Genomic DNA, 18,804 nt, shown 5'->3' on the forward strand with positions numbered 1-18,804 from the left:
GGGGTGGGATGTTCGCCTCGGTGCTGCCGCGGGTCCTCCCGCCCGCCTGGGGGCGCCCTGGCGCGGCGCTGTCCCGGCCCCGTCACGCGCGCCAATGGTGTCGGAGCGCTGAGGGCGGCGCGGAGGCCGCGGCCGGGCCGGGCCGTGTGAGGGGACCCGGGGGCTCTCCGCCGTCCCCTTCCCCGTCCCCTCGGCAGCGCTTCCCTGCGGGAAACCCCCGGGCATGGAGCCCGCTGGCCCTCCCGTGAGGGAGCTGAGGTGAGCGGTGGGCGCGGAGGGGCCGCGGGTCTGAGGGCAGCTCCTCCGAAAAGTGTAGCCAAGCGGTTACGTAAATTAGCCGAGAATTAGCGAAACTTGTGTTTGTGCTTATTAGCCGGGGGGGGTTACACAAATTGGCGGCGTTGCGCAGTCATATGAAAGAGAGGAGAAAAGCTGATTTTCTGGTTTGGGAGGCCGGTGCTGGGGTGGTTCAGGGAGGCTTATGGGGTATTGCTGGGTCCCTGGGGCTCCCCAGAGCCCTTGTGGGTGTGTAATGAGGGCACGGGCATCTGCGCTACATCATAGACATTGTCTGTCCGTAACGTACCGGGAGTCTCGAACTTGTCGCTTTTTGTGAGGAAGAAGGAGCTTCAGTAGATCTTTGGCTTCTGCTTTTACGGTGTTTGTATGTTGTGTTTTCCCCCTGTCAGTGAGTGATGTCCTGTAGGCTCGGTTCGCTACAGAAACCTGCTTAGAGGGTAGTTGGGTGACTGTGACGCGAAAATTAGAAACACCAAACCAACAAACACTAGCATTTGCTCAAAGATCCTAAAAATCATCTGAAAGTGGTATTATAAACGCTCTGACCCTAAAAAATTCTCTACTGTTGAATCATTTGAGGAGTCGGTGACACTTATTGTATTTAGGACAGTGTTTGCAGAAAGTGCACTGAAGCTTTGCTCCAGTGGGACTGGGAGCTTCCAGGATGGTTTCATAGAATCACAGGATAGTTTGGCTTGGAAAGACCTTTAAGATCGTGTCCCAAACCCCTACCATGAGTAAAATCCTCCCTTTGGTACAAGCTGTGTTTGTGGCATCAGGTGGAAATGGGCATCACTCAAATCCCCCTTCCTGACTGTGGGCAGTGCTTAAATGGCCCCGCAGTGAAACTGCATAATTAAGGATGTTCTTAAAAATTTTACAAATGTTTTTGCTTTTGGTGTAAATTCTGCCCCTGCAGTCTGTGTTCTTATCAGTACTGTAGTCACTGGGCACTTTGAAGAATTGAATTTCTGTCAGTAATGACTGATGGCTTCAATATTATTTCAGTTTTGTTTAATCAGGTAATTGTCTTACAAAATTAGTAACTGGAGAGCGTTCCCAAGTGATACTCTGATGGCAGAATTAGATCTGCAGTGTACCTACATTTTTTTTCCCCTATAAATTTGTTTTAGAATAGCTTTTGACTGACTTCGGCGTAGTCTTACAAAGAGAAACTATTGGTGAGGGAAATTATGGATCATTTTAGTGTGGTATGCAAGGTCACTTTCCAGCTCTTCCACATACATTGTGTGTCACCTTGAGCTGATTGGGGGATAAAAATACGGCCTTAATAATGGATGTATTGGTGGGATTCACTATTTAATTATCAGTGTTTATAAGGTCCTTATAGGCCTTTAAGATGGATGGAAAATTAACATTTATTGTGTTTTTAAGTCAGTCTGACATGTAGCAAGACTGATGGTTGAGTGAATCTCTTTTTATAAGCTCTGACATTGAAATCACCACCTTGTAAAGAAACAACAGACAAGTTCTATGACCTGCAAATGTTTCTGACAGTGCTCAGGAGGAGCAGTAACTTTACTTGGTTTTGGTCAGAAGTTTGTATGTTTGGGAGCTGAGGATTATATTTCTTCTTACCTACAGACAGGCACATGATCGATTCAAATCAACAATAAATTCTTTTAAATCTCGAGCTTATATAATTAAACCACATTAAATCTATTATGAAGAAACAATTCCCTGTGTGTGGTAGGACGTGATTGCAGCTTTTGTAACAACCCAGTGAGTGCAGTTGCAAGGCCAGAGGGTTTTTTTTTCAGCGTCGCTGCACCTACATTTGTCCTTTTGTGTTAGAAGCAATGCTGAGTTCCACTTGATCTGGAAGACCCTTGTCCACTTTGTTTTTTTATACACTTGGGATTTTAATGGGCCAGTCCTTCCGAGGGCAGGTTTGATTTTGAGCAGATGGCATCCCTCAGCGGCGAGGATGCGTCTCAGCATTGCGAGGGGTTCTCCCTGAACGATCTGGAAAACCTGCACAACTTCCGCAGCCGCTCGGGCAGCGTCGGCAGCACAGGCTCCAGCGGCCGCCTGCAACTCCGGCAGAGAGTAGCCCACCTCATGGCTTGTGTGGAGGACATCAGCTCGGATGATGAGATCCAAAAGGAAGTGTCTCGCACCCTAGATGAAGCTTTCCTCATCTGCGGGAAAAAGCTGAAGTGGCAAGACTTCAGGTTTTGTTCCCCCCGGCTGGTTGTTTCTTGTGGTGGCGTTGGGGTTTTTCTTTAAGGCTTAGCTGGCGAAGAGTGATGAAAAGTGACAGAAAATCTTTGTTTTCTGTAGACAGGAATTCTGTGGGGAAATCAGGGCGTTCTTAGGGTTGGTTGCCTGTCCACGCTTCAGTTTTAGCAATGGTTTTGTGTGATTTTTGTTTGTTTGTAGACTGCACTTAGTTACCTGGAATGTGGGCACAGCTTCTCCACCTCCCGATGTCACTAGTTTACTTCAGCTCAATTCACTGGGCCCGACTATGGATATGTATGTTATAGGGTAAGTATATGTTAAAGAACTTGCTTTGTAAATTTATTGCAAAACTGCCAAGTCTCAACAGCTTATGGTCTGTTTTGGGAGGACTGTGATGTGAATCACTGTCTGGGAGATGGTTTAATACTACTACTACCAGAAGGTGAAGATTAAGTTAGTCTGACTAACAGTACTAACTAACAACAAAGATGATTTATAGCAGGAGAAGCTTCTCTTCTTTATGCTGCTATTTTGTGACAAAACACGGAATATCTTTTTTCTAAACAGACAAAATGTTTTGGCTGCTGTTTGCTTTGTTATCTGGTAAAGGCACGTTCGTTTTGATATGACAGTTATGCAATATTCAGCATATTTTAAGGAAATTAGTGCAAGCTTATTAGGTGTAATCTGCCATTGTGTTTTCCTAACTTTCTTGAAAATTTGAAGTCCTGACAGATTATTTGTCATATCTAGAACCTGAAACTCTGCCTTCATGTGTATATAAGCTCCTTTAACTTTGTTTTTCTCGGTGTTAGATGTGTTAGACCTGTGGGTGGGTTAAACTGCTTGTGAGTGAGAAACTGAACAGCAAGAAATTTCTGACTTGAGCTTAGGGTGTTGTGATCTGTGTTCTGCAAAGGTTGTGTGAATTGTGTGGAAACCAACTGATACAGTGTGAGTAATTGTGATGTATTCAGCTTACAGGAGGTGAACTCAAAAATCACCAATTTTCTGTCTGACTTGGCATTTGATGATCCGTGGAGCATTTTTTTCATGACTGTATTGTCTCCCTTGGGATACATCAAGGTAATTATTTACATCTCTTCAGTGTCACAGCACTGAAGGGAAATGTCTTCCCCAGCTCCATTCAGATTTTCTTTTCCTCAAACTCTCTGTAAAAGATAAGTTGACGGTGTTTTTTGCAGGTGTCAGTCACTTCCATAGGTACACATTTGTTAGAAGTGATTTGTCATCACACTTGTGTTTTCCTGCTTTGTTGATAAGGGCGGTTTTAATTTTTCTCTATTAATATTAATGTCCTTAATTTTAGCAGTAAAAACTGGACATGTGGTTTTTCATGTCTCATTTGGAATAGTTGGGCAGTTTTGATGCTTTTGCAGCTCAGATGACGCACGACAAGAAGCTGCTCAGCTACAATGGCAAGTGCAGGTGCTGCAGAATCATGTGATGAGTAGAAATACTCCTGTCTTAGTAAGAACACACTCTCAAGGAACAGAGTAATGAAGATTATTTAAAATGAAATGTGATGTGAACTTACACTCAACAGCATATCTCTTGTGGCCACAATATCTCTGTCTGTCTCTTGTTCTAGAACATTTTCGTGCTCTGTGCAGTATTGGGGAACTCTATTGTGATGCTTCTAATGTTGTCTTGCACTGTAAATATCCCAAGCAATGGCAGTGATTTTTGTTAAGATTGCTAAAGTTCCTTTTTCTTTTCTTTTTTTTCCCAACTTGTTTGCAGGTGAAAATAAATTGCATATATGTAAAACAGGATTTTAGTGGGTATGTGTATTTATCTGAGGACTTCAGATTTGATTGAAGACCTACAACATTATATGGTAGTTTAAAGGACAAGATTTTTGACTAATATCTGGGGCATAAGATCAGCTAAAGTGCTGCCTATTTTAATAGTGGAAACAATAAACATAGGAGGATATCCTGAATTTCTCTAATAAAGAGAAATTAAAAGCCTTTTGAATGTTGTATTGGTTTTCTAAATCAAGCATTATTTCAGGGTGATTTTGCTGAGATGATTGTATTATCTGCATGCTAATCAGACTCAGTAGTCGTGCTGTTATTTTAATTGTGATTAAACAAAACAAAGGACCCATTGGGAATTATAAAAAGGAAGAAGCCCACATTGTTCATTCTGGTTAAGTCATTGCTGATAAACATTCAAAATCTGTCTGTGGGCTGACATTCAGGCCCTGCATACAGACAGTTGAAAGAATTCCTAGTGGTATGCCTGGCTGATTTTGAATTCCAATTTATAAATGTGGCAGTTTGGACACACTAATGAATGGATGCTGCCACCTAATGGCTTTCAGCAGGACTGGATTAGCTCCAATAATAGGAGGGAGCTGTCAGGCCAGGTCAAAATCAAAACAGGCAGCAAGGAGAGGTTATCCTAGGACTGAGCCAGGAGGGGAGGAGCACTTACCCCTTGGCTGACCTGTGACGAGGTTGGGTGTAGAGAGATGGGTGTCATCCTTGGGACTTTGTGTCCCTTCAATAACAGGGTCTGTTTTCCGAGTGTTAAGTTGGTCATAGTCAATTCTTTCACCATCCACAGGATCATGTTCCCTCTGTGCAAGGTCTTTGCTGGGTTTGGCTTTAAGTATTTGTGTGCTGGTTCCAACAGAGGAGGAATTGTTGTCTTGCAGTGTTCAAGACCTACAGAGAGAGGTGGTTTCATATGGATCTTGAGAAATGTCTGGGGATTGGCCACAGCAGAGTGAAGTAAATCAAATAACAACAGGACTGGAAGATCTTGGTATCTCATTAATGTAATTATGGAGAGGAGAATGGTGGCTACTGAAATATTTATGCATCATCTAATAATTGCAATCCATCCCTTCAGTATACTGTTTAATATTTTGTTGGGTTCAAGGACAATGTGAACATTGACATATATTCTGAAATCATTTAATTGTGCAGATATGGAGGCAAGGAAAGGAGGAATTCTGTTTTAAATTTTGGGCTGAATGTATGTACTTCTCCAGCAGTTGTATAGTCAATGTTGTTCTTAATAGCAGGTTTTACTTTAATGTAGGCTTTTTTTAAGTTAATCCAGCATAAAATTGAACTACAATTAATGTATTTCAATGTCTGTATTTTAAATTTAAATTAATTTAAAATCATTAAAACAAACACTTTAAATGAATTTTTTGTCTCATGCCAGGAACACTGTAAAGTCCATAACTTTATAATGAAGAGTATCATTATTGGACTATTTCCACACACACAAAAAAAACCCCAAACCACAAAAAAACTCGTGTCTTATGTGCTCCCTGAGCGTTGTTGCTTTGGAAGTGTTTGGTAAATCAGTTTTTACAGGCACTGCAGGCAGGAGTTGCCACTGTTTGTGGCTCATTGTTTTTGGAGATGTCTAGAATTACCTGCTGTGCTTTTTAGGTGTTTTAGTGGCATTTAGAATGCTTAGTGATCTGCTGAAGGATGGTTCAGTTTGAAAAACTTGCTGCTGTTGGAGGACTTGTACGTGTGAGCTATTTTAAGATTACAGGTGAAAAGTCAAGGATTTGGTTCTTACTGAACAGGATTCTTAAAGATAGGGACAAGAGGCTGGGGAGGCAGAAGCAAAGTCTTTAAAGAGGTTTGGGCAAGGTCAAATTCAGATTTGTAATATGATGTTACAACTGTGTTAATTAGTTGAGGGATTGATCAGATTTGTCTGTAAGCAGGGAATGTGTTCCTCAGAGCACTGGAACGTGCCTGCATTTACTGTGTCCCAGGATCAAAGCCACGCTCGGCGAGGGAATCGCATGACTTCTGCTATGGTGTTCTTCACCTAAAAGCTCCTATGAAGTAAACCCAGGTTATTCCAAATGCCTCCCTGGAAATGACCATTCCCTCTTCCGTCTCTCTTCCAGCTCTCCTCCATTCGCATGCAGGGGTTGCTGCTTCTGATCTTTGTGAAGCACCTCCACCTCCCCTTTATCCGGGACATCCACACCCAGTTCACACGCACAGGCCTCTATGGATACTGGGTAAGGAAGTGCCTGAGACTTGGTTGCCCTGGTTACTTGTGGTGGTGTGTGTGCCTCTAAATGGTTTCATGGTGGGAGAGAGGAGATGTGGTTCAATTAAAAATTTATAAACTGACAAACAGCAAGACTCGTTTGTCTGAGCCGTGTGTGCAAGTGCACTGCACAGACCATAATTCTACTCGTTTATTAGCTGACAGGCAACAACTTTTGTAGGATGAAATTGTATTGATTTAAATCTAAATAGCAAGATTTAAAAAGCTATAGGTGGTGTTAATAGTTAAGTGTGGAGGCTTTGAGTGTAGGTTCAGGGAATGTTGTTGATCTGCCACCCCAGGGGAACAAAGGAGGAGTCAGCATTCGCATGTCCCTCTATGGTCACACGATCTGCTTCATGAACTGCCACTTGCCAGCCCACATGGAGAACACAGAGCAGCGACTGGATGACTTTGAGAAAATCCTGGAAATGCAGTTTGAAGGAGAGAATATTCCAAGTACCTTGGAGCACGAGTGAGTTGTTCACCCACTTCTGTTGGTGTTGTTTTTATCTATTATATGGTGAACTCACGCACTAAAGAGTTTTGGGTTTGGAATTTTCATCCGTCGTTTTTATTTTAAATGTCCCTTCAGCCTGAATCCTGGGGGGGAAAAGATAACCTGAAAGGTGGAGATCTGTTTTACAAGGCTGTTCTCTTCCTGTCTTTAATTACATAAATTAGTTAGCATATAGACTGTACAAGCCATGCAGGAAAGCTTTAGAAGCCTGTTTATACCAAAAATCCTTTTGATTGCTGTTCAATGTTCAGAGATGCAGATCATTAGGAGGCTCAGGAGAAGTTAATATTCAGGCAGTAATGAGCAAGCAGCAAGAGCGCAAGGGACTTAATTTACTGTTTCAATTACTTCAAATTTTTGGTGTAGCAGCAGGTTGTCCCTGTGTAAGCTTATCTATAACTACTTAATGTTTGTGTTTAAGCTGTTTGCATTAAGTAATATAAGTGATTAGAGCACCTAATTAGCATAATGACTTTTATTCTGTTGAATTCTTCCCTCGTGTTAGTGGATTCCTATAAATCTTCCTTGTTTTTTTGCATTTATGGTTTTTTCTTCTTCTTCTTAAGTGTTCTCTTCTGGTTTGGAGATCTGAACTTCCGGATAGCAGATTATGGCATCCACTTTGTCCGGGAATCCATCAATAACAAGCGTTACAGTCTGCTCTGGGAAAAGGACCAGGTATGTTGCCTTAGTCTGTGGGGGGGTTTGCTTTGGTTTTTAATGCATACAAACACAACATATTAGTTAACATTACCTCTAGAGTTTCTAATTTCTTTTAAAGAACACAGGCTCAGAGCAATCATGAGGTGGAACAGGTCTAGCTGTTCGTTCTCTGACTTCTCTCAGTCATAAGCCCCAATTAATTGCCAACTATTTCTGCTTTTGTTTAGTTTCTTACTTTACAATGCTTGTGTTTGAGTGGAGCTTTTTTAGAACTTCATGTCTTGTCAGTTGTTCCTCACCTTAATTTCTCCTCTTCTCCCAAGAATTATTTTTAAGACAACCTTATTCTGGAATTTGTTTTGAGTACAATTGCCTCAAAACTTGTAGACAGATCATGTCAAGAGTTCTGGCAGTAACAGAGGCACTTCTGAATTTATCTTTCCAATTATGTTGTACTGACTGAGATGTTGAATTCTTGGAGGAGCTTTCTCACTCACCCTTTAAGCTCTGAGTTTTAAACATGAACTTTAAAAACTACTTTTTATTTCTGCAGTTAAATATGGCCAAAAAGACAGAAGCATTTCTTAAGGAATTCATAGAGGGTCCTCTGCAGTTTAAGCCCACCTACAAGTTTGACCTTTACTCGGATGTGTATGATACAAGGTAAAAGCATAATAAGATGAGTTAAAATGTGAGATGTGAGGGTGAATGTGGACTTGGTTAAATATCACTTTAATAAGTAAACCTGAATTTCCTGAATGTACTGGTTGACTGGGGCTGTTGAGCTACTCTGTTAGGCTTGTTCACTGATCAAATCTGAATAAATTAATATTGCTGGCTGATGAAGCTGGAGTCTGCTGATTGCATGAGGGAGGTAGTGAAACAACCCAGCTTCCTTTTTGGAAAGACTGGATTAACAGAATAAATGAGCACTTGTTCAGGCCACTTCTGTTTTGTTGTTTACAGCTAAAAGTGCCCACTGGTTGTCAGAAAGGAGCAAAAGAAAAAGAGTAATTGTCTGCAATTTTTGTTTTCCTTCTCTGTTTGAGCATTTTATTTGGTATGCTGGTATTTGAAAGTTAATGTAAATTTGTCTTCACTGATTATTTTAAGTCGTAAATGTAGTATCTTAAGTTTCTGAAGTTTTTCTCTGATGCTAAAGTTTGTTGTTAAGTATTAGTGTTATATTTTAACAGGAGGATAAGTTCCTGTCCAAACAGGGGTTTTGTACTGATCTTTTTCTTTACTTCCAGAGAACAGAAGTCCCTGTTTTGGTTTAAGTAAGAAGAGAACTTTCTGAATTTTGTAGTTTCATAAATATTTCAGAATCAAAACAAGGCTCTTTTCTGAGCTTTTGATTTGATTTTTGTGAAATATTTGAAAATCAGATGACAGCTGATTTTCTTTAGGGACTTTTTGAACCTGTCTGAAAGCTGTAGTGTTATCTACTCTGCTGTTGCACTTAACATTGGATGTTTATTCCTTTTTATCCAAAGACATTTTGCTCCCTAATTGAGTGTAAAGATATATAATGAGACCAGCAGTAAATCCAGTTAACAAAAAAGACTCATAATAATCCAAACCCAGACATTCTACAAATGATTCATAGCCTGGTAGTCTGTATTGGCTCATTTAAAGAACAAAAAGTGTGCTTACACATACTGTGTGTGATCTGCTGCTGTTCAAGCAAGCAGAGATACTTTGCTCAGATGGGGGGAGATCAGCAGACCTCATAGCAAGCACCCTTCAAAAGTGTGCTTTTAATGAAATCCACAGTATTTTGTTAGATTTGATACTTTTTCAGTGTGAATTTTGAGATTTTGATTCCCATCTAATCTGCCATTTTCTCTAAAATAGTGAGTGTATTAACTTAAGCTGTTTCTTTGGTATTTTCTTGCACAGCAGAGCAGACATATGGCAGCTCATAAAGATTTCTGTCGGTTTATATAATTACTGGAGTAAGTGGGATAAGGGCCCTTAGTCATTTAAAATCTTTCCACCTTACTAAAGGTGAGTCAGACTTGCATATGGGAAGGGGTAAAATAAAAATATGTTGAATATTGAACTAAATGGCATTGGGTTTGATATTCAGAGTTATTAAACTGACAGTTTTCCTTACACATCCTGCTCATTAACTGTTATAACTCAATCCAGTCCATTCTAATTCCCCTTCCATAGGGTATGATCTTTTCTCCATTTCAATTTGAAGTGACACATCCATACAGAGAAGTTGCTGTTAAGTCTTCCTCCCCCTACAGAGGGAACCACGGAAGGCTCATGTCTTCTGTTGTTACTGATATGGAATAGGAGGAAACTCTGAAACTCTGCATTATGATTACAGTTTGATGTACAGCACAGTTGCAGGCACAACTTTCTTGATCATGGAATTTTGAAAGCCTGTTGTTTTAAGACCTGCAATGCAGGCTGGTACAATTTAGAGGAACTTTTAAATAAAGCATTGCTGTGGCACCTGTGATTACCATAAGCTACCTAAGTTTGTCCCCCTTTTTTTGTTGTGAAAAGAAACTTGTCCTCAGTCATCTTGAATAATTTCAAACATCATTCACACTCTTCCTACATATTCCTTATGTTTATGCCCTCATTTCTGAGAATATCTGTACATTTGAAGCTCGGGGCAGTTGCTGTATTATCTCAATGTTCTTGAATTTATTTTTTTTTTAGGAGAAAGTATCATTTCCTGTATGAAGCCGACTAACCCACTGAAATGCCCTTCTCCCCTTCATTTTACTCCTCTTTCAGAAACCCATGAAACTGGTCTGTGGTTAATGGAGTTCAAATTAACGAGATGTTGGTTGTAAAGCATTTTGAACAGAGCTGTAAAATGAAGCTTGAATGTGATTGCCCTCTTTTATTGATATGTATCTGACTATCTTTGAACTTTGAGTAGATTTTGCACAGCATTCTTAGCTTTGGCCAACTTGTTTTTCTTCTCATTTCGCTTTTACCTTCCATTTTTGCAGTGAGAAGAAACGGAAGCCAGCATGGACTGATAGGATTCTTTGGAGAGTGAAACATCTCTGCCAGAATGCATCAAAAGAAGGCGAATTCTCTGAAGAAGAGCAGACAATTTTTGTTACTTTGAATAACTATGTCAGTCACATGAGCTACGGCATCAGCGACCACAAACCTGTTACAGGAACATTCGGGCTTGAGGTGCTGTCCCAGTTATGTTGTTAAGAAAAAGTTTGTTTTACCAAGTGTTGCCTTAGAGAATCTGGTTTTCTAAACCAAAATCTCTGTTTCCTTCTGTTTATAGTGAAGGCAGCAAATTGGTGTCAGTTTATTTCCATTCAGTTAGGAGTCCCACAGCAGGTGTGGCAGGGAATAACTTGAATAACTGAAAGAGTGACAGAGTTGACTGACTTTAAATTCTGTTCTTTTGCCCAGTTGAAGCCTCTTGTCTCAGTTCCTTTGATCGTGCTGAATCCTGAGGGTGAGTGGAGTACAGAACATGATGTTATCATCCGCTACTCTGCAGTGCCTGAATTCCCAAGCAGTGCTTGGGACTGGATTGGGCTCTTCAAGGTGATGTTATCATATCATGGCTCTTCAGCAAAGATGTTGAATAGGACTGGAGGAGGCAGTTGCTAGTTTTAGGGCATTGTGATTCTTGCTAGTGCAGAACTCTCTGAAATAGTTCTCTCCTTGATTACCAATAGTTTCTGTGTGCTGACAGTTTAGCTCCATAGATGTGAGTTCTTTCACACCCTTAGATTCTCTGCTAAGATACCGTGGTGATTTATTTAAATAAAATGTTGTAGAAGCTATGGAAAGGAGTTGTTCTCCCCTGATTTCTGCAATTCAAGAGATTTATGTACCAAAGAAAGAACAAAAATAAGTTAGTGGAAGGGTGAGAGAAACAGAAGATATGTGCATGCCCCTAAAATGTTTTTATCCTAAAAGTGCAGTGTTTTAATTACGTCAGTAGTAAACAGCTCTCACAACTTTGAGTTTTCCATGTAATATGCTTTTTGTTTCCTTCAGGAAGCTGATGGTTTGCATCTTTCTCTGCAGGTGACTTTCAGGCATATGAATGATTATGTTACTTATGCTTGGGTAGAAGATGATGAAATCTCTTCTAACAAAGACAGTAAACAAGTAAGTCAGTTGTATTTCTTTCTAATGTAGTTTCCCACAGAGTAGCATTGAAGGTCTGTTTGTCCCATATCCCCTTCCTCTTGGTGGTTCTGTATCCTCTTTCCCAGTTGAAGCTAATTGGGAGCAATATTATTGTTTAAAATCCCTCTTCCTAATTCTTAGTAATTTTCAGGTAGTCTGGCACACCTTCTCAGTGTGATCATATAGCTTAAGGAAATTGATGAAAAAGCAATTTATTCCTGTAGTGACTTTTCATTGTACTAAAAACTACTGTCATTTCATATTTTGATCTGTTTCTACCACTGCATTAATGGGCCATTTTTTCATCTGATTGTCCAAGTTGCTCAGTGTATCCTTAGTATTTATTATTTTGGTTACAGTTGTAAGTATTTACACAGTTCCAAGTACCTAATACAGCTCCAGATTGAGGTTTCTTAGACTTTTTGTTTTGACTACTGAATGTTTTGGTCCCTCTTTAAAAACGTCTGTCTGTTACAAAGCTTGCGAGTAGTGATTACCTAAAGTGATTGAAAACAAACAAACAAAACTTACTTGGAGTACAGATGGTGTGTTGCCAGAGATATTTATCCGAACAAACAGAAATTAAAATTTAATTTTGGAGACATGGTGACTGCAAGGATGGATAAGATTTTCCAGACAAGGGAAAGCAGTTATTTCATGTTAAAGATTTTGTAAGTTAGCATCAAGTTTACAACGGGAACCCAAATTGTATTGTATAAATATTCAGAAGCTCAAAAGTTCTCTGATATCAAGTTTTCCTATCACTAAGCTTAGAGATCTGAGCACTTTGAATGTTGTTTTAGCAGGACACCGTGGGGTGCAGTTTAGGGACGGGGGGGTTTCAGGACAGGAGCAAACCGAGGTGGTGCTTTGCTCTGCTCTTCATACAACAGCTCGTTGCCACCAGGAGGCAGCTCTGCTCCCTCCCTGCTGCTCCGAGGCCTTGTCCTTTCCCCTACAACCTCTCTGGGCTTTTTCCTCTCCCTTCTCACTGAACCAACTCATCTTGCTAACATGGTGAAGGATATTCCTTTTCCTCCCTGACTTAGTTTTCAGATGGTTTCATGAGTTATTTCTGTCCTCATCCTTTTTAGTTTATGTTTTAAAACCCGCTTATAAATAGTCAATACCGATTTTTATGGTGTCCTGAATGGCAGAGACTGATTTTTTGTAAACTTCTTTTTCTGTGGAAGTTGCTCATTGCCTGTTCTTATTCTTGTTGCCAGGTTTACATGAGTGCTTCAGAAATACCTACTATGGGAGGAGAATTTTTGCTGTGTTATTATAGCAATAACTTGCAGACAATAGTTGGTATCAGCGAGCCTTTTCAGGTAAGGTATTTGGAGGCATTGATTAATGTTGATGTGATCCTTTCAGTTTCTATTGCTTTCACATGCATCTGAACATAGATGTGTGCAACTGTGTTAATACTGGAGGAGGTGGCAGCAGAAGGAATTCTAAAAATTATATGTCCTGGCTAACATCCCATAAAAGAATTTGCTGATGTGCTAAAAGACTCTTGAGTAGCTGTTATGGCAACACATAGCAGTGAAATAAGACAGGTTTCTTCTCTCTCAGCTTTCACTTTTGAAACTTCAGGCTCTTGTGTTAGGTCCTAGTTTCTATAAAAATGAGAACCCAAGTGCTGCCAGGTTGATGGCAGATTGTAAGTGAGCTCTTTGTGCTCTGTTCTGTGATAGATTTGCACAGAAGTGTTTCCTGTATATTGGTCACTTGAATTTGGGAAAGACAGAACAGCTGGAACTCAGGTTAATTGTTTAACAGGCTTCATTTAATTTCTGAAAGGATCACTTAACCTGCACAAGCAAGATGAAGCAACCAAGCATTGCTGCTTCTACACAAGCACTGTTTTTTCCAAAATAATTTTGTTTGTGCATAATTTTCTGTGCTGTCATGGCCGTGCTAATGTGTCATGAAATGATTGAAATAGAAGTTCTGCACTGTTGTTGGATGAAGGGGTTTTAAAAGACTATGGAACTGCATTGCCTTAGGGGATACAGTAATGAAAGTCACTGGGCTGGCTGATATATCTCAGTGCTACTATTCCTGTTTTTCTCTCTGTTTTGGTGAGAAACATGGCAGTGTATTTCTATTGCCTCTGAGCTTAATATCTACCAGAGACTCTGCAGGATGGTTGTCAGTTATACATGGATACAACATCCAATTTTGCATGACACTTAATGTTTTGGTATCAGTTTAGTGGATTTTTACTAGATTTTTAAATTTTCTCAATTTTTAGCAAGTATGACAGACTTCTTTATGTAATGGTATTGTGATAGTGCAGAGCAAAACAGTGGGTTTGAGTTGTTAATTTGTTTTTTAACTTGTTTTTCTCCTAGATTCTGCCCAGCAAAACTTCAACAGAAAAGGATTTGACACAGGAAGAGAACAGTTGGATGCAGAAACCTGACGATCTGGAATCGCGTGATGAGTCTGAAGACAGGAAGAGCATTTAGTGGTCCTGATTCAGGAGTCAGATGATTCTTTATGTCTTAGTGATTGTAAGCTTTTACTCTTAGAAGATGGAGTAAGACAGGTAGGATTGTTCAGAAACTTTGTAAGCTCGTGGAAGATAATTTATTGTGGAAACAGATATTTTTATTATGGGGAGAGTAACTCTCTTGCACTGGATGAGAACTGTAAAAATAGCACTTGATGAATGCTGTATGTTTTAAGGTGATAGACATTTTTAATACAATGATTTAACCTAAGGAAGTTGTCATGTTTAGATTTTTAGGCTCGATCCTTTTTTTGTAGAGGATATTTTATTTACGATGCAATATTTACTATGCTGTAACCACTTAATAATTGATTTCCAAATTTTGAGTTTAAATGAAGTTATTTTAAAATATTTATTAGATATGGCCAGTTAGCTTGTTTTGAAATTTTATTTGACTTTCAAATGTAAGCTAATTACCTTTTGGGAAACATGTGTGACAACAGGTCACAAGAAAACAAAATCTTTGGAGTGTGTAAAGTCTCCTTTGGTAGATCCTTTTCTTCATGCCTTACTGAGAACTCTTTGTAGGATTTTCCATTTTTAATTTTTCCAAATTGAAATGCATTTATCGAAATGCACTATTCCTGATTTTTTAAAAATTCTTCTTTTATAAAACAATTAAGCAATTTGCCTATTGCCTTTCTCCCCCTCATTAAAAAAAGTAAAATAACACCATTTTTATACCAGTCCCTGGCTCAGAGTTGACCAGGATCCCACAATTTCTGAAAGAAATGCTTTAGCATAGGTGAGGAGCCCATGACTGGTGAAGAATTTGGCATAATCTGTGCTATAAAAATTGTAAATCTCTTCCATTTATAAAAATTGTAAATCTCTTCCATTTGTAGCAATCATTCTTAAAAATTTCTGTTTTTCAAATGGTGCTTAGACCTTAATACATCCTGTGCACTTGAGGGTGGAGATGCAATAAGAAACTTTATGTACCTTTAGGAACCTGAAAGGTAGTTAGCTTCAGAAATGGTTTTGTTTCTTGATGAGGAAATGAAGATATTTGGAAAGGATAGGAAAAAGCACCAACATTCCACAGAATCTGAGACTTCAGTGCTGGAAAAGAGCACTTGTGATTCTCCCATGTTACAGATACAAAGCTTCCAGTTACCTACCAGGGATGGTAAGTAGAGTTAGTTACTAATCACTGTCTTGGTGGTTAGGGATGGAAAAGAGCAAATTTGGTTCAAGTGGAAGAGCGAAGGATGTTGGTGTGTTTATGCTGGAATGCTGCTTCAGAAATGAATCAATTCCTTTTTGCTCTCTTTCTCGAAGCCTTATTTTTTTCAGGATTGTTTTGAGATAGAAAGTTAGCACCTTGATGTTTGTTTTGCGGTTACTCGCTTGTATCATTCACTGTATAAAATCTTTTGAGGGCCAGGTGTCTTTGTATGCTGTGGAAGCTCTAACATAGGTTAGCTGGTCAGGTAGTTGCAGTGAGGGTTAGGAACACTTGGCCTCTGTAGGTTTTAGACATATTCAGCTTAAAGCTTGGTGTTGGGAACTGCTCCCAGTTGTGAGTAGTGAGGGCAGGTTCAGAGGATACTGTGTTCATTGCCTGGATTAACACTGCTATGAGGTTTACAGTTTGTACATTCCTGTTACACTTTGGAACAATATTAGAAACAGTTTTCACATTTGTACCGGTCTCCCAATGATTTGTTTTGCACTGAATCTTTCAGGTATGTGACTTCTCATGGCAATTAGGGCATCAGACAAATCCCTGCTGAATTGCAATAACTCTTGCAGTTCTCGAGTTGTCCTCTGTTTCTGATTTCACTTGTGTAACCATTACCATACTCCATGTAAGGAAATTCTGTGGAGAGCCCAAAGAACAGTGGTCTTTGAATTCCAGACCACAGCTGGTGATTTATTGTGGACCAAGATCCAGTTTCTTCCAAGCAGGGTGCATCTGCTGTTCAGGAGCAGCTCAGAGGGGGAGCCACGCAGCCGCTTTGCTGGGGCGAGACACTCGAGAGCCTTTCTGTTGTGTGGGAGCTGATAACCCTCTGTCACTGGACACAGAAGCTGCATTTTGTAAACTAATCCTTTGAACCACAGGACTTCACTGAAAATGCCCACGGCAGCTGGGATTGGAACTGCTTGTTAGTAGGATGCTGCACAGAACTGTACTTCTTTCTTCAGTATTATGCACACAGAGGCACTTTTGTTTACTACTGTTACCTATGGTAGCTTTTCAAACTATTCCATGACCTGTAATGATGCAATTTCTGATGAAATTTATCTTTCTTAAAACACCTTTAATTGGATGTTATAATCACTGGAAATGTTTTTATACTCATGTGTTTTCTTTTCATGTACCTCTAAAATAAATCCTGGCAGTGAAGTGTTGTACATGGCCTCTGTTGATTTGAGAATGAGCATATTGGTTTGGGTGGGGAGGGTTAATTTGTGCATGGTAACCTTTCTCCAGGAAACTTTGGTCGTGTTTAATGCACAGATACAACAGTGTTTTAGAGTGGAAATCAGTCAATAATAACATATGGTGTAGGGCTTTGGGCTGCAAAAGAAGGGTAAGGACAGATGCTATTTTTCTTTTGGATAAAGCAGATTCATCTAATTTTTTTTCCCCTATTTCAATGAACCCAATATTAAATGAACTTATCATTTTGCATTTTTGTCCCCCTTACCCCACTGAGGAGGGTTTGGTATTTTCCTTGTAAAAATGCTCAAACGCTTAAATTGCTTTCTTAATTTTTAAGAACAGGTTCTTCCAATTTCACTTTTTCACAGAGAATTTTTCACGGTGTGATTTGAGGTGTCATTTTTGTCTTTGTGAGAGATCTGCTTCATTATGCTTCATATTTTAAATTTTGCATGTTTTAATATAAATTTGTACTTAAATAATTTCCGTCTACGGGTAACTTTTCATAATTCCCTGGTGTTGGAGAATTTATTTAAAAATAGGAAATATGTCCACCAAGGAATGTTGTCCAATATAGCCTCATTTAACTTCCATATATTTCTGATTCCTGGCTAACCTCAGGATGTGCAGTGTATCATTGCACAGAGATAGTACAGCTCTGTGTAAACAGGAAATATTTCTAAGATGTCTTGCGTGTTTGTTAGACCCTAAAAATACGTTCTGATAAAGACTATTGTTTCCACTACCACTACTTCCTTCTCTGGTCTTGGACACCAAGTGACACTCAGATGAACTTGTCTTAATTAATATACTGCAGTGAAAAGGCCAGTTGAACAAAGCCTGAATTAGTTATTCCTTGAGAGAGGAAACGATCTCTTTTTTGATAAATCTGCGCTACTGACAGGAAACTTCCAGTGTCCCTTTCAGCCCTTGGATATAGGGATTCACTCTTGGAATGTGATGGAACTGAAGCAATTTCTATGCAGTGCACAGTTACTCTGGAAATTGATCTGCTCAGGAGCTGCACTGAACTTGTCTGTTTAATTGCTTCAGCTTGAGAAAAATCATCCATTTGTGCGTGAACATCCCACCTCTCTTTCTTACAGTGCACCTGTCATCTTCCACTTCCAAGGTCTCTACAATCAAAAAGAAATCTCATTTTCCAATGAAATTAGAAAGTAGCAAGAGAATTCTGTTTGGGAACATTTGAGCACAGGTTGGAAGAATCACTAGAGGAAAACAGTGAAGTCAGGACAAGTGTGAGAACTGGGAATGCAAACTGGTGAGAGGAAATGCAGAGGTGCAGGGAATATTCAGAAAATAAGAATATTGGCACCACAAAAGGAAGAGAAACAGAATAGCAAACATTCTAACCTGCTAACCATACTTTGAAACTGGCAGTTATTAAGTACAGACATCAGCCCTGGTAGGGAATATTTCAGGATTATTTATCAAATACCACTTTCACTGTAGCTGTGTTTTCAGTGTAGTTACAGTGGTTTTACAGTGAACTGCTTGAGCTCAGCAAAGACCACACTATGTTCCTCTCTTCCCTTTTTTATTTTGTTCTTGCAATTTTTTTCTTCAGCTTCTTTCTACTTTCTTTATCCTTTTTTTTTCTCTTGTCACTGACTTGTAGCCCATTTTCAAAAGCTTTTGTGCACATAGTTCTGGTATCAGCATCAAAGGAGCCATTCCAACTACACAATTCTTGTGTTCTAGACGACTAATCCTTGTGATTTCTCTCCATAGGAAGGGGAGAAAGGACAGGCTGGGTATTGCTCCATATGGTGGGTTTGTTTGGGGAAGTGACAGCAATGGGGTTTTTTTTAAATGTGATAAAATCTCTTTTTCAGTAGAACCCTGTATTGGCAAGTAAGTGCTCAAGGCAACAATTGTTGGAGTGGAACAATCTTGTGTGTAACAGCTAAGGGAAGCATAAGAATGATTCCAGATATGAAACACAGAACAGTGACAGGCTGGTTTTTTTCAACTGCTGAA

The 18,804-nt window shown here is 39.6% G+C and overlaps 1 protein-coding gene across 3 annotated transcripts; it reads left to right on the top strand.

The window, feature by feature from the left end:
- The first annotated feature begins 85 nt into the window (after positions 1-85).
- On the top strand, positions 86-16,769 carry INPP5K (inositol polyphosphate-5-phosphatase K). Of its 3 annotated transcripts, none has more exons than XM_027691202.1 (13): positions 86-258; positions 2,211-2,495; positions 2,704-2,811; positions 3,483-3,591; positions 6,419-6,535; positions 6,870-7,042; positions 7,654-7,765; positions 8,304-8,413; positions 10,732-10,924; positions 11,159-11,296; positions 11,786-11,869; positions 13,117-13,221; positions 14,251-16,769. In XM_027691202.1, exons 1-13 carry the CDS (start codon positions 224-226, stop codon positions 14,365-14,367), a joined length of 1,686 nt encoding a protein of 561 aa, XP_027547003.1. In that variant the 5' UTR covers positions 86-223; the 3' UTR covers positions 14,368-16,769. The 3 variants fall into 3 exon arrangements, with proteins under 3 accessions (XP_027547003.1, XP_027547001.1, XP_027547002.1); XM_027691200.1 differs by lacking the exon at positions 2,211-2,495 and adding an exon at positions 9,004-9,030 and having other exon boundaries at positions 87-258; XM_027691201.1 differs by lacking the exon at positions 2,211-2,495 and having other exon boundaries at positions 89-258.
- The last annotated feature ends 2,035 nt before the right edge of the window (positions 16,770-18,804 follow it).

Source organism: Neopelma chrysocephalum, unplaced genomic scaffold (assembly GCF_003984885.1).
Source record: "Neopelma chrysocephalum unplaced genomic scaffold, ASM398488v2 Primary Assembly neopelma1_82, whole genome shotgun sequence".
NCBI classification, from domain to species: domain Eukaryota; kingdom Metazoa; phylum Chordata; class Aves; order Passeriformes; family Pipridae; genus Neopelma; species Neopelma chrysocephalum.